The following is a 16181-nucleotide window of genomic DNA, read 5'->3' on the forward strand; positions in this document are numbered from 1 at the left end:
ATGGGAAGATTTATATCTCAGAATATCTCATTCTATAAATCAGATGAAGTGTATTAAAAAGTTTGTAAATGAGACTTCTGAGATCTCTCTTTTGCCCAAATAAGTGTTGCCACTGCTACTCTCTGGTAATACTTGAATTTTGCTGGGAATAAGATTACATGGTCAGAATACACAAGCTTTCAGAAAATACCTATTTAGAAATATTCTATATGCTCTATGTGAAACAGAAGTCTCCTATGGCTGACGTGGTGATACACAGGGTATGGATGAATGCTAGCTTTCTTTTCTTGTCGGTAATAGAACAGGCATATTGGCATTAGCCCCATCTTCAGGCCACATAAGAGAGAAACTCTTTGCTAACTAGCTGATAAAACATCATGGCTTCTACTTACTAGCAGGCAGGAAAAACAATATAAAGATTTTCTCAAGCATATATACCTAATTAGCTTTCTTGCCATTAGAAAAGAAAAACAATATTTCACAAGAGTTCACAGACATACTTAAATCCCATAAATGTATAGTCTTCTTGCAGAATGAGTCAGGAACTCTTAAAACATCATCTTAAAATATTTTATTACTAATATTTGGATTACTAGATCCAACTTTGCCTATGTGCAATCAAGTACCTTGAAATACCACATTTAGGCAACCATGAATGCTCTAGTCTCTTTTATCTACAAAACTGAAAATCAGCATACTTGTTTGAATGGAAGGAAAACAGTAGTAAACTTTGAAGAGTTAAGAGTCTTGGGAAGAAGTTCACCTAGACAATTTTTATAATAAAATCAGTAGAATAGGAAATCATTATATAAATATTAATAATTTTTAAAAAATAATTAGAAACACCTGTGAGAAATTTTAATAGTTTTCTTCTAGTCCCTTCCTAGAGGTCAATTACAGAAAAAGTTTCTCCCCAGTGAATTTCTTTGAAACAATATCAAGATGAATAAAGTAATAAACCTCAAAGTACCTCGCAATCAGTCCAAACTAGCACCCATGGTTATAATTTAGTTCTAACCAGATGAAATCATAAGTAACTTTTTATGAAGGAGAACATTTCTGAAGGTGAATTATCTCACTTAGCACTATCATTAAACTTCATGCTTTATATTTATTAGATAGTATCATAGTGTAATGAATTTACCTGATTCTGGCAATACTTTTATCCTCTATACCTACCTCTAGATATTGGTCTTTGCAGCTTTTCATAGAATCATCTCCCCTTCCCTTAGATCTAATGACAATCATCACTTGTATTTTGTCTGAAACCAGTCACAAGCTATTTCATGGCAAATATAAATCAATATTAATGACCAAAACCAAGTAACTTCACCATAAAAGTTAAGCCCAGGTAACTAGTTTCCTCAAAAATGCCAAAATCAAGTGTTTGTCTTGGAATTACTAAGCCAATAAATCTAATTTTATTGCTTTATAAATTCTCACTGAAGTGGGATGGAAGTACAGTTAAGCTACCTCACAACAAGAGAGCTGAGTTAGAAACCTTATTCCAGGTTTCTGACGAAGGTTTCATCCCATCAGAGAAGTAGGAACTGTGTAAATTTCTGACAAGGGAATGAAGTGTGGCCTGAAATGTATCAGCCTTATGTAGCTGCATTAGTTAATGTCTTAGGTGGATCTTTAAGCAGAGGTTTATTAAAACTGCACCAAACTGGAGGCATAATGCTGCTAATTGATAGAATTGCTAAGATGTATATGAAGTAAATCTGAACCACAAAGCACAGATTCATGAAACGACTTGCACTAATCCAACTTGCATCTTGAACTGTGCTATGCCTTGATTTACTACTACAGGTTATACAGTATGATTAGGCTAGACCAAAAAAAACCTGGGGGTGGGGGAGGTATTTTCTTATCTTAAACTGGTTAACTCAGTTGAGGTTGAAATATCAATGAAGGATGGTCAACTTAATTTTCACTTAAAATAAGCTATTTAGCTTCAAGTTTAGAAAAGGACCTGAAGATTAATTTGGCCTGCTAAAATTTAATATGACTTGTCATCACTGCCAATATATCCTGAGCTGGTTAGCTTCCTTTTGCCAGCCTAAATGAAGAACTCCCCTTTTTCAAACACAGGTGTAATATAAAACTATTGCAAATTCCTCATTCCTGACAACATCAAACAGCTGTCCCATATTAGCTAGGACTTACAACATCACATGGTCCTCAAGTTACCACACAGATAGAAATCATTTCACCAAGAAGTATTTCCACAAGGTAGAAGTCACCTCAGGCACATGATTGCACTCAAAGGAGACTACAAGGTAAACAATATATAAACAGTTTTGACTTTCATCATTTGAAGATCCTATGATACCTGGGAATTATAGGTTTACATTGTTGAATAACAGAGATACACAACACCCTATTCTGAAAGACTGTAAGATATCAAATTTCAAAGTTGCAAAATTACACATTGAAAATTTGTTTCATATAATTTTAATAGATTTTTAATATACTGCTTCTAGATTTCTTCCTCAACAACCACTACAAATGAGCTCACTGCAATTAGGAATATCTGAGCTGGATTGTTGTCTGTCACAGACATGCACTGAGCTAAGCCCATGTTCTATAAGTCCCAGAAATGAATGGGGAAGAACTGAATGTGACCACATGCCACTGTCCTTCCATGTTATAAACACAGTATTTCAAATTAGGACATGGACTGGAAAGTTGCTCTAGCTTGGTTGTCCAGGTGCCTGCAATTGTAAGGGGCTGAACAACCAGAAACAGAGAAGTAAAGCCACTCCCTGTTACTGGTAAACCTTCCCTTTGCCTCCATCAGGAAGGTAGGCCATGTGGTATAATGATGGAAAGCTTTTATGTGAAGAAATGTCTGAGTTATTCAAGAATGGTAGCTTTTTCTGTTAGCTACATCTATAGAGGACAAATGTGATTTATTACTAATTGGTTTACAAATAGGTTAGGAATAAAAATAAGATTGTGAAGTCTTCAAACTCTAAAAGAGGGCACCTGATAAACGTTTGTCCTATGAAGCCAACACAGATATAATCCAAGGAAAAAATACTTATTCTTTTTTGGAAGTTCCACATCTGTTGCTTGTGAATTTCCATTTACCAATAATGCCAAGACATCTGTACTTAGTGTTCTCAAGAAAGCTCACCTGAGCATGTGAGATGTTGAACCTTGGTTAAGTCACATGTATATGATCATCTAATTAGGTCTATTGTCTTAGTCTGCTACTTTGATTTCACTGAGAGTTATTTTTTGTTGTTTTTTCTTTGTTTCTTGACTGCTCCACTGACACACACTAATGAGCATTCATTTTTTCTAAGAAACCACACTGGGTAGTAACAACACTGAATTTAGCAGATGATAACCTGGAGACATCCAGAACATTCTTAGAACATTTATATTCAGTGAAGTTTAAACATTCATTTGAAGGCCTTTGAACAAAATTCTGTTTTTAATACCCTGTGCTAAGGTCATAGTTTAGGGGAGAAAGAACAAGTACATTCTGCACTAAAAGAACACCAAGCAGCTTTTTGCTTATTCAGAGACTTAGCTCATTCTGTATTGTCAGCTCTTAAAAGGCTATGAAATCTAACCACCAATCTAGATTATTGCATAAAGTACCATGTCCCCCTACACAAACAAATAAATAAACAAATGTTACCAAGGAAATTATTTGAAGGAATGGCCAGTGATTAAAAGATCCAAGCATCACTGTCATGCTATCAGGAAATGCTTTAAATGATGGAATTATGTTTCTTTTATGGAACTGGATTTGAGTAGATAATGGCACACCTAATAGTGTGTAATGGGACTCCTACCTGCCAGTCTCATCTTGATTTTGAAGGTAGCAGTTGATTGTGTTGATTAAAAAGCTAAATAAACGACCATATAGAGATTTTGCCAAGAGATCCCGGTAAAATTCTGCAATCTCTATAGTGTGCCTCCGTACAATCATGTCCCCTGTGAGAGAAAGCAGAAAATGGAGATGAAAGCATGTTGTAAAGCTTGCCTTAAGTAATTTTAGTTACAGTAAATTTAGTTACAGTTACTTCTCCTTTGCCAAACCTATACGTGGTGTTAGTTTTTTTCTGAAGCCTCCAGTGAAAGATGAAAAGACTGTCAACACTTGCAAGATCTTCAGTTTGGAAACATGCACCTTTGTACTTTTTTCAATAGAAAAGGGTATGAGTACCGCTCAGAACTAGCATGTTACTGAAAAGAACATTTTCAAATCTTTTTTTTTTCCAGGACACTCTTGTTGACTTTAGTTCTTAGTATTAATATCTAACCTGTTTTCTTGACACACTTTTGTAAGATTAATCAAGTTAGGAGTCCATCAGGGTCAGACTGCAAAACTGATTTGCTCCATAGTACAAAGACATTTCTAATTCAGTGGTCCAGTCTGACTTATTGCATGGCAGATAATCCTACACATTCCTCAGAGAGAAAATTTACAAGACCGTAGAAAAAATAAGAAACAAAAATTATCTGCTTTTAAAATTCTCAAAACAGAAGGATCAAAATGCCACTAGGTCTGATCTATGACAATGTAAGCTTGGAGAAGATTACCTTTAAAATACTGAACATCAGTTGTTAAGGCTGAAGCAAGCTCATCTGGTGAAACCTGCAGCATCCCTGCCACTGAAATGTAAAGAGAATTTAAAGAAAGCCTGATTTGTGCTCTACTGCATAATTTATTTTTATAACAGATTTTCTTATATAGATGCTATTTTTGAACAGTGAAAGAACCCACACATTAAAGAAAAGACTGCTGTCATAGGAGTAATCAAAATTAATGAACACATAAAATCGGATTACTATAATCAGCACTTTGTGAAGTTTGAATGTATCTGTATATTACATTACAGCTTTCTTTCCCCTTTAAAGATTACTCAGGACTTTCCCCAGGGCTTGGCAGACTTTCTCTGGTATTGGAGTTAAGGTATGCTACTTATTGACATTCTGTATCCATAAGCCACTTTGAGGAGATTTGTTAGTGACCAAGAGGGCAAACTTCAAAGCATGGAAACAAGAGACCCTTTTAAGACATAGATTTTGAATGTAAGGAATTCAATTCAATGCAAATTGTTCAGCTGTTAACAAGCAGCACAAGAGCATTTTAAAAGACAACTGCACAAAGTGCACTGTACAATTTCTTTTGGCAAATTATATCATTAAATATGACATTGAATTAGATAATTTGCAATACTAGATTTTATTTCATCTCATAAAAATCTGTAGTTTATAAAACATCCAAGTCAATTGGATATTGTCTTCCCACGGTATAACTTATTAATTCCCACAGTAATAACTTATGAATTTTCAGAAGTAATTTTTTTTCTCTCCCTGGAATTGTGTTTCCATCTGTCAGTGGATCCAAGCAACTGTCCTGCTGTGGGACCAAGCAGGCAATGCTCCAAGGTCATGTCCTACTGACCTTGTTCCAGTAGCTGCAGGTCTGACACGAATGCTGTCTCAGCGTCTGTCAGAGCTGTAAAGCGAATGTCTCCAAGATGCAAAATTGCTGAGAGAATTACAAACAGGTTCTCCACCTCCTGCACGTATTTTATACAGAATTAAAGATAAAGAAGAGATCTGTTGGGCACACCAGTGAAAGGCAATGCTTATAAAAAAATACAAATTCTATTTGTGTCATTGGCATTTGCTAAGTTAAAAAGTATTCATGTGTGAACTATTAATAAGATTAGAAATCAAACTGAACCTAGCTAGGACATAAAACAATTTTACCCTTTTTTTTTCTTTTGTTTTAATATAAATCACATCAACTACTGAATTAAGCCAGTTTTTCAGACTATGATCAAAAATACTGAAGTATCTTTAATGGATGCATTATTTCTGCAAGAAATAAATGTATCTTCTCCATAGAGAATTTCCATCAAGACATTTTCTGTATCTGGGAATAACAAGGTTTGTTTTTCCCTCAGCCAATTGCATTCACAAACAAAGTGTCTAGCTCTAAATTGTAACAGGTTGCTGGCAGTAAAAGCTGTAGTTAAGGTCTAAAAAAACCAAAAGCAACCTGCCTGAACCACAGACTTTACTCCATGATTGCATGCTATGTTCTGATGCCTCTAAGGCTGTGAAGCAGTTATCTAGGGCTAGATATTTCCTGGCCTCATTTTTACGACAGCAATGAGAGAACTAATTTTCTTGTGGTTTTTTTGGTTGGTTGGTTTTTGTTTTTTTAAATTCAAGGAAAAAATGATCCATGAAATATGATCCAAAAACGCTAAAACATGAAAAACATTGTACGTTTTTGGAAGTTTTTTTAAGGTCACTTATGTAACAACGGTGCTCCCTTAAAATTATAAACCAAGAGACCTGATATCCACTATAGCATTACATGGCTTTATGCACAGGAAAGTTAATGGATAATTCTTGAAATATTTTTGAAAAATGATATTTGGAACCTGATTCTACTGAAACAGTAGAGGTGACAGAAGTTTCACTTACTGGAATTTGCAGAATAAGATTAAAAACTACACTACAAATTAAATACTTAGCCAATACTTCCCCTTCATTCTCAGGTGACAGCAATGACTTCCCAAAACACTGAAACCAAGCTTGGATGACTTTTCATCAGTTTTCAAAAGCAACAGGTCAAAAAAAAAAGCTTTTCTTATTCTTGTTCCTTTCTCTAATAAATATGCCCATAATCAGAGGACATTAAAAAAAGCTTACAGTCTTTCTGGGATACAGACTACAGCAACTCTGATGCTGTTTAAGCAAGTTTGATTTTCTAAACTACATTTTAAGACAGGAACTTCAATCTCTTATTGTATGAGATAGATGTAAATAGGGCAACAGTATATTTTTCTATTACACAGTACCAAAACTGAAGATTAAGAAAAGATATATATACAGGCAAAGTCTGAATAAGATAGCTCTTACAGTGGAAGAACTGTGACGCTAATATGTCATTCAAACTAGAGTGTTATACCTTCTTGGGAAGGCCTCTTAAGCAAGATGGAATGCACACTTGTACAGCATACTTCTTGTTTGTTAGCTTGTTTGGAACTGGTTTGGGGGTGACTGTACAGCACACAATTGCAGCAGGCTGGAATAGCTGTTTCTTCTGGTGATTTTGGTAAGGCCTCAGGTTTAGTTCACATTTCAGATTCTCAAACACTTTCTCATTGTGCTCTAAGATGCATGTTCCCTCAACTTTAAAACAATTTTTTAATAAACATTAATACTTTGCAAGATACCATTACAGACTGCTAAGGAATTTTTACGTAGTTCTTCAAAAAGAGAATCTACTCTATCATTAAATGTGGCTGGATGGTCAAGGAATAATACATACAGACCTTTCCAACTACCTCAGAAGTAATGGGCAGAAATTTTAGATGTGTTTTATCTACATAATCCCCTCTAACCTCCAGCACTGGAGATCAGCCTGCAGTACTCTGGAGCTCCACAGATCTCTAGCCTCCTAAATGATTGTTCTAATGTTGCCCAGATATAGAAGATCCTTAAAGATGGTTTACACTTTTCTGAAAGGCAAATTACTTCCTTTCAAGAACTCTGAGCAAAGTCAAGTGCTGGATCCAAAAGAATACTCTATGTAAAGTGTTCTCAGACAGTTTCTGCAGGCTTCTAAAACATGATTCATTATGCATTCAATTATTTATTTATGGGCTGAACCTGTTCCTCAACAGAACAGAAATGTTCATGAAAGAGCTAGGAAGATCCACCCATCTGTGAACACTGGGCTAAATACAGAAGTGCCTGGAATGTTTGCTGCTGAAGTCTACAGGTACAGAGCTTGAGCCACTAAGAGTAAGGAATAATTCTGTCAAATATAGCCATATGTGTTCAATTTTGTACATGGCCCTGTTAATATTCATGGCAAAACCTTATTCTATATTAAAAGGTGGCATAGGTTACCAAAGAACATTTGTTACTACCTTTACTAGGGAATACCAAACAGCTACATGATGTACCATCACCACAGAATTCTACCTCACACCTAAATAATATCTTCAGAAAACTCACAGGTTTGTGGTTTTTTGTTTTTGTTTTTTTTTCTGATAGCCCTTGATCCCTTTTTATTACAACTGTTGCCCATCTGTCATCTCTTATGATAATTTAACATACTGTTACACTTTTACTCCGCTTTTTCTTATGACACTAAATATCATGTAGGGGTGAATAAGTTTTTACTTCCTTCTACTGTTGCTTATGCATTTGTTTTTCAGAAGTGTCCCAGCTACAGTGTGCTAGATGGCATATACATATGTCAGGAATATGGGGAGTTTGTTAAATATTCTAGTATCCTGAAGGGAATTACGCAGTTTACATGAGTTCTTACACTCAGCCCTCCATTTCTTCTGATTCCCATCACACCTCTGTTCTCCAGAAACTCTTGATTAACTTTCCAAATTATCTTCCTCATTAGCTTTATAGGATTAAAGACATACATTAGACCTATCTTCTTGTTGCCTTTTTTTTGGGTTAAGTCAGCTCTTTCAAGTTACCCAGCTCTAATTTTCTTTGACTAAATATTTATTTACTTCTTTTCAGGTGCTTCTAGCAAAGGCATTTGGAATGTGTGTTTCACAAAATTAAAAGGGACAGGGAGATAATCAGGAAGAGGGAAAAATTCCTGTGGGTTTTATGAGGTTTCAGTCATATGGGATTTGATTGTTTCTTTTTATCTATGTAATTTAATTGTTCAGAGTATTATACCTTGAAGCTGTTTTGTGAATCTTTAAGAATGAAAAAGATTTACATTGTTGGTGCTGTGTCTAATTAAAAGTGATTACAGTAATTTCCCTGGAGTGAACTAGTACTGTATACTGTTTCAAGGTCTTAACCAACAGAAAAAACCAGAAAGACAGAATGGCACTTCTTTTCTCCACAAAAGGTTATCAGTAAGAGTTCCTTATGGCCTACTTTTAACTAACATGGTGATTTTAGCCACAAATAACATAAGCTTGTGTAACTTACCAGGCTATTGAATCCCATAGCACCCAGAGCTTGCTTTAATATGGCTAATTTCTCCCTGTTTTGAGGGTTGGCTGTTAACATTGCCTCTTCCAGTACAGTCTGGCTTAGATACCTGCACAGAGGAAAAAGAACATATATAGTATTTACAAGGCCGGTGCGCAAACTTTTGAGGTTAAAAGCCAGCTTTGTCCTTCTAACCACGGTTTTTTATGGATTTTTCTCAGCCTTTGGAGGGACCGATACCAGTGACAGAATGCTCCTTATTTCTTTCCTTAAGCTTTTGCTTAAGGCTCCCCCCCTGCCAAATTTAGCCCTACATGTAAGCTAAAACTTCAGCTTTAATTTATACCACTGACAGTTTTGCCATTCTTGCACTACCAGAGATTCCCCTTCAGAAGTAAGATTTGAGAAGATCCTCTGATAATTCTGACTGCTTTAAATTCCCCTCCTGCTGGCTAGGGAAAAGATCAGCTCTTATGTGCCTGATCCCATGATGATCATTCGCTCCCTTAGCAGCTGAATGGGTGACAGGTATACTCAGCATCTCTTAGAACAAAGTAGTAACTAAGTACAGAGAGTAGTAAGTATACAGGCTTTAAGCTCTACTTCTTTGCACACTGTGAAGCAAAAGGAAATTTCACAGACCTTCCCAAAAATAATTAGAAGAGAGAAAGAGAGACACCTAGTGCAGCAGCTAACTCAGGAAAGAAAAAACAGAACCAACATAAAGAGTAGTAACACAAAACAGAATAATCAAAAACTATAATACAACAGACTACTGAAGAGCAGCAATCTAACCTTTACAGTAATTTATTCTGACCCTCTTGAAATATCGATGGGCCAGATTTTTAAAAGTATTCAGGTATCTTCACATAGCTGAAATCACTAAGAATGAGGTGTCTGAATATCTTATGGGATCTGATTTTTATTTACATCATGCTGAGAATGTAAAAATATGTCTTCTTTTGTCATTATCATTAAATTATCATTATTAAAATACACATTCATCGTACAATCTACAATCTTTACAAAGGGCACGTACATCAACAAAAGAATTCCCCACATCTAAATCAAAATAACATCATCACAACACCAACAAAGGTGGACAATTTAGCAACACTCCACCCCTCATCCCTTCACCACAAACAACAAAAATTCCCCATAATTATTCTGCTCTCTAATAATGCTCAGTCCACGATCTGTCACATAAAGATGGGAAACAATGTTAGTTTAATTTCTGGCAATTCTTGTTCACAATCCTATTCTAATTGCACCATAGAGGAGACACTTTCAAAATAAAACTCCTATTACTACAAAAAATCTGGCAATGCTCTAGTAAGGGTGTTAGCTCTTGTAAAGGTGGCCTTTTATGTGAATGTGTGTAGCTTTTAGAAACACATGGAAGAATGATTTAGTGTTTGCACTTTTCTAACTGATAATGATGTTCATGAGGTATATGCGATGCAATGCAGAGCACATTTTTAGTGGATTGATACCAGACTTACCAATGTGGATTTCCCTTGTAGTGATAATGGCATAAATTACCCCAGCAGGTGGGCAGAGGAAGAATGATGGGGAAAAAACTGTGTGCCTGGGTGCATAAGCACTTTTTGCACCCACAGGAGAACTCAGAGAGCAGATATCTCAAGTACAAACAAGCCTCACATCAGTGGCTAAAGCCGGTGAATTAACACAACCTTTGAGAACGTGGGTCTGTGCGCACCACTGCCAGAGCTCTGCACCACTTCCTTGAGGTTACTAAAAACATTAATTTTATCCAGACCAGGAAGATACAAGTGATAGCACAGCTGTCAAATTAGCTAGAGCAGATGATACAAAGTATATGCCAGCTTTATGGTTTTCTTCCTGGGGTTTTTTACATTGCCTGTAGGTTTCAAAAGGAGGCTAGAATACATCTGATACCGAATCTGGCATAGAACCTACTGGTATAAAGGTTAATCCAGCAGAAAATTTTCCACTGTTCTGAACTGCTGTGTGAGCTTATACCAGTTCAGTGTTGTGCATCGTGTGTTGGTGGCATTTTTGATCCATAATTAGGAGATTTACAGCAGCAGCTACTCTGCTGTCAAAACATCCTATTGTTGAATGGTCGGAGGAGTTGGAAGCTTATGGCCATTTCTGCAAAAAAAGCCTCCTCACTGGTGTTCTCCCTAAATAACTCTTTGTCTCTCTCTTTATGTACTGAGCAGGGAATACTCTTTCCTGTCCTGTGAAGAGAATATTGCATGCTTCTCTTCTTTAAGCAACCCCATTTAAGCTGGTTAAAAACCAGCTCTTTTTAGCATAGTTAAAGTGCTAGTGGGTGTCATTGTAGCAAAAAGGTGTGTGAACACTACCAACACATATCAAAGCAGGCCATGGAACAGCAAAGTGGCCCAGAACACTCACTCCCTTGGAGGAAGGAGCTGAGCTGTGATATGAACCAACACGCGTCAGTTCTTGCCTTCAGCACAAGCACTTCTTGCTGATACAGCAGGGGGCAAACTGGGTCCTTGCCAAACCAGGTGCCTGTGGCTCCAACCACCCGTCCATAAACTGCAGCATCTGCTGGGACATGCCTGTTGGAAGAGAATCTGACTTTCCCAGTATAAATCTTCTGAAGATTTAATCAGCAGATGTGCTGGTGCCCTTGGAAATGGCTGCAGTTGGGCATTTTCTAAGGTGTGCTTCCATTTAGAATCAGTTTCCCCTGTCTAAAAGCAATTAAATTCTTTTATAACATGTCATGAGGCCCACTCATTCTCCAAACTATTTAAGGACTAATGAAATATGAAAATTGCTTTGAAGATATGCACATTCAACTGTTATATGTTTATAACATAAAGTATATGCATATTAAGGATGGATTAATTGTATAGAGTACTTGGAACTGTTGATGGATATCATACAACTCCCCCAAAATGCAGAAAATATACAGTGTAGCAGAGTGGGGGTATAATATATACTAGCTGTACAAGGAATCATATTTCTCTAATCATTAAGTTCATTCTACATCAAAAACATAGTGACATTTAGATAGAAATACAAATTATTTTTTTTTGCTTGTAAAACTGTTCCCTGGCATCTCCTTTCCACCTTAAAGGCCCTGAGGATGAAAAGGGTTTGAGACACCCTTTGTATTAATATTACTACTATCACCTATTTATGCTTAAAAACCAAAGTCCAGAACAAATTTTAAATTATCACCTCTTCTACAAAAATAAGGACAGGGGAAAGAGATGTGTCACAGTGCAAAAGTCCTAATAATAATGAAACATTCTTTCACTGCAGATACATCATTATTCCATAAAATGTAGACATTTTTTTTCAATATCTGTAGCTTTCCTCATATTTATAGTGCATTTTTGTCTTCTGACATTCAAATGGCCTAGATAGAATTGCATTGCCAGTGATGAAGAGGGATTAAACTGCTTAAAATTTCCACTGTGAACCTATTATGGAACTTCTAGTTATTATTTTTACTTAGATTTTTGTTATTGCAAACTGTAGTGTTATAGCCATCACATTTATGAAAACCTATGCTGTTACTAGAGTGTGTAATGCTCCTATTAGTTTCCAATGAGGTAGTCTGTGTTCAAATGCAAACCAGACCTGGTGACTCCTGAATTCCTTGTTGCTGAAAATTTTAGTAAAAGAGGTACTACTGCTACACAAGCCAGAGATGATGTTCCCCAATATCTAATGCATGCAGACTGTGCACCAATGGTGCACATAGTTTTATTAGCTTTACTTGCATATCTCTGTGTGCAAATTAATTCTGCAAATGCATATTAATATTAGCTTACTGAAGCTTTAGAAAAAGATTCTCAGATTTTGGCTGAAGTCGAGCCTTTTAGTTGAAGGTAGCTGCTCAGACAAATGATATTTATATCTCTGGTAAAAGTGATGAACCAGTGTATGCAGTTCTAATAATTAACTCCTTTCTACTGACTGTTGAACCATTTGTTTAAATGCTACCATGTCAACATTTGCATCAGACTAGTACTCTCAACAGACAGCTTATCAGCATACAAAACAGTTTTAAGGACGTGTGATCAGTGACCGTTTATTTCAAAAAGAAGAAACGTACTGATCCACAAAATGTTGTGGGTTTTTTTAAGAAGATAAATTAATTAATAATTGTAGTATAGTCACTTTCAGTAAAACACAATGCTGCATTAGACAATTTTTGTCTCTCTGTAAAAGAGACTGATTTTTCTTCTAACAGTTCTAATTTGCAGCATTGTAGCAATCTCATCTATTCTAGTCTATCAAAGAAGAAAAAAGACTAGAAGAAAAAAATCAATGGTGGTAATTTTCCAGTATGTTGCTTATCATAATACACAGTTTTTCAACCGTCATTTGAATGACTTCATAGATCAAATTTTCAGGTAGGGGTGTGGCTGGTGTGTCCAAGAATATAAAAAACTACTTACTATGACATTAAATTCTGTATATATTAACTACCCATATAATTCAACAATTACCTGTTTATCTTATCATTCTCATTATAATTATTACACATCATTGTAGCTTGTATTATTCAACTTCTACCTGCAGTAAAGTTTGTAATTTGGTACATAGATCTCAAATATAAAGAAGAAATACATAGGAACCAATGTCAGCTTACCTGAACAATACTGAGTTTTTGTGACATATGCATATTTCAAAATTTCTTACATAACCCTACTGGTTAAAAACTTTCTTTACAGTAATATTGTTTTGACTATCAGTTTGCTGCTATGCCAAAAGCTCAGCAAAACAATATTTGATTTGGATTGAATTTAAGTTCATTTATTTTCTTTTGAACTGTCACCCAATAGCATTTAGTATCAAATGAAGTAATCTGCCTCACTGAACATAAACAAAACATGTAATTTAATTTCCTTACAAGACAAGCAAAGGAAATAAAAAGTAAGACTCACAAAATTATTACAAAAGGTGAGTCTTTTTATTCTGTCTTTCTTGTTAGAACTGTTATGTTTTTACAAAATCTGTGAAGAGAGAAAATTAAACAAGTTCCAAATTTTATAATTAGGGGATTTAATTGAAAAGAGGGTACTTCTTTTCTGGTTACTGTCTCACAGTCAGCATGACCCAGAGAAAAGATCTGGAGCTTCCCCATTCTATGTGTCAGGTAGTCCATTTCAAAGTGAATTCAAAGCATCCAGAGCATGAGGGGATACTGAACCTTCATGTTTCACACCCCAGGTAAGTAAGTGCTACAACTTCCCTGTTAGCTCCTGGCAAGGCAGAAAAGCTTAGCACAGTCCAATCAGGAAGATTCACCTTCTTTCGGTGGGAAGCTCAAAACCACTACAGGCTTTCAAAAATAAGTTTTCTTGATATTTTGAAGCATAGTCAAAGCAAAGCCAGAAAACAATCACCTTTTGACCCTGGATTTACTCCCCAATCTTGAAAAGCTGCTTCACATTCTCATCAGAATTCAATATATCTATAAACTTCCTGGCTACAGTCATCAAAGTCTACAGACTGTGGTTATCAGTGTTTCAAGGGAGATCTGAACTGTTGATGTATGTCACATAGGGAACTTTTCTGATCTCTAGCAAATAAAGTTTGACAAATAAATGATATTTTGCACTAATCAACTCTTTACACAACTGGAGTCATAAAGTACTTCAAGCTGTATTGTTTATAGTGGTTAAGTGAGAAAAGAAGACCTTGGTACACAACGCTGACCACAGAGATCCCAAGGCTTGCCACAGGGACCTTGTAGTAGCAAGCCTTCCTAAGGACTGTTATAAACTTTGATATTTCACTAACAGAGTAAATAAGGCATGATCAAAACACTATCCCAACACCTAACCACTTTGCATTTATAAAATCTGACACTTGAAATGTTCAAGTATTCTATAAGAATAGCCACTTTATGACATGTACCTATATATATTATTGCTGTTTATCATACAGAACTGTCTGGTTCATTACAGTGGTTCAACTCATATCTGAAAATGAAGCTGTCTGAAAGAGATTAGTAGGTTGCATCCACTTCATCACAAATTCCCTTTTGTCAGGACAGTTAAAGTTGGGCTCCAATTAGAGAAGAAGAGAAAGCATGGTTTTGCCAGATGGACACTTCTTTTCAGAGGGCTTTCCTGAAGTAAATACATTCTGTCATGAATAATTAAGGGAATTCTTGGCAGGATTATATCATTAAGTGTTTCTAAGTCCCTATAAAAATTTAAGATAAATCCCTATGATGAAAGAAAAGGGATTTTTTTTAAAGTTAGCATCTAGCTGCCTGCTAACTCCTTTCCTGATAGAGGATGAGTGCTGACACAACTGCATTTTGCTGTAGAACTTTCTGGACTATAGCAGGCTTGATATAAGGGAAACTTAATACAAAATTAATTGTTAGTCTTGAAACTTTATTACAGATGATAACTCAGTGCAATAAATGTTGTTTGTGGTAATAAGGATTTCAGCGATCACAGTTAACCTCTTCAGTAAAAAAGCTCTGGTTGTAGGCAAAAAGCTTCATTTTCTAATTGCTTATACTCAGAACAATTCACCCGTTTGAGGTCTGAGAGTATTCTAAAGCTTCTGGTCTGTGCTCAGACTAGAAACAGAGGAAATATCTTTCATATAAAAAGAAAAACACAGAAAAAAAGGGGTTGAATAAGGTTATTTATGCTACTTTATTGGCCAGAGAAAGTGTCAGGGACCAGATGAAAGAACATTTTGTCAGGGAATTAAGCCAAACATGAATGAGTATTATAAAGATACAATTTAACTCAATTGTAAAATAAGACAAAGGGATAACTGAATGTACAAATTCAAGACAGGTAAAGCTGATTAGGCAGTGGATCATCAGAAAACCATTTATCATAAACTAAATGAGAATGAAATATGCTTTGATACTGCAAAAAATCAATCATCATATGTAACACACTTATTTACATATGCCAATAAGAGAGGCATAAAATACTCAGCATGGTAAAGCTTCAATTGGAATATTCTGTGTGATTTTGGGCATGCCATTTCAGGGAAATCAGGATCAGTCAGAGAAAATCCAGAGGAAAGCAATAGAAAAATATATCAGAAAAATGACTTGGAGCAAAAGACTTCATTAAATGTAGCCTACAGAAGACTGAGAAAAATATGGCAAAAAGGAGAAGTCCTACAATCTGCCAGTCTTTTGGGCCCAAAACCATGGACGTGGAAATACCACTACTTTACACAGCTGACCTGAGGGA

The 16181-nt window shown here is 35.8% G+C and overlaps 1 protein-coding gene across 3 annotated transcripts in view; it reads right to left on the reverse strand.

Annotated features, from left to right (window-relative positions):
* The window catches only part of MYO16 (myosin XVI), a 403249-nt gene that overhangs the window by 122532 nt on the left and 264536 nt on the right, over positions 1-16181 (reverse strand). For all 3 annotated transcript variants that reach the window (XM_074859294.1, XM_074859293.1, XM_074859292.1), the window contains exons 17-20: positions 8965-9076; positions 5432-5549; positions 4564-4635; positions 3813-3954 (exon numbers count right to left, since the gene is read on the reverse strand). In XM_074859294.1, coding sequence (XP_074715395.1) covers positions 3813-3954; positions 4564-4635; positions 5432-5549; positions 8965-9076 — 444 coding nt within the window. The remainder of the gene's footprint in view (positions 1-3812; positions 3955-4563; positions 4636-5431; positions 5550-8964; positions 9077-16181) is intronic.

This window comes from Strix uralensis, chromosome 2 (genome assembly GCF_047716275.1).
Source record: "Strix uralensis isolate ZFMK-TIS-50842 chromosome 2, bStrUra1, whole genome shotgun sequence".
Taxonomy (NCBI): domain Eukaryota; kingdom Metazoa; phylum Chordata; class Aves; order Strigiformes; family Strigidae; genus Strix; species Strix uralensis.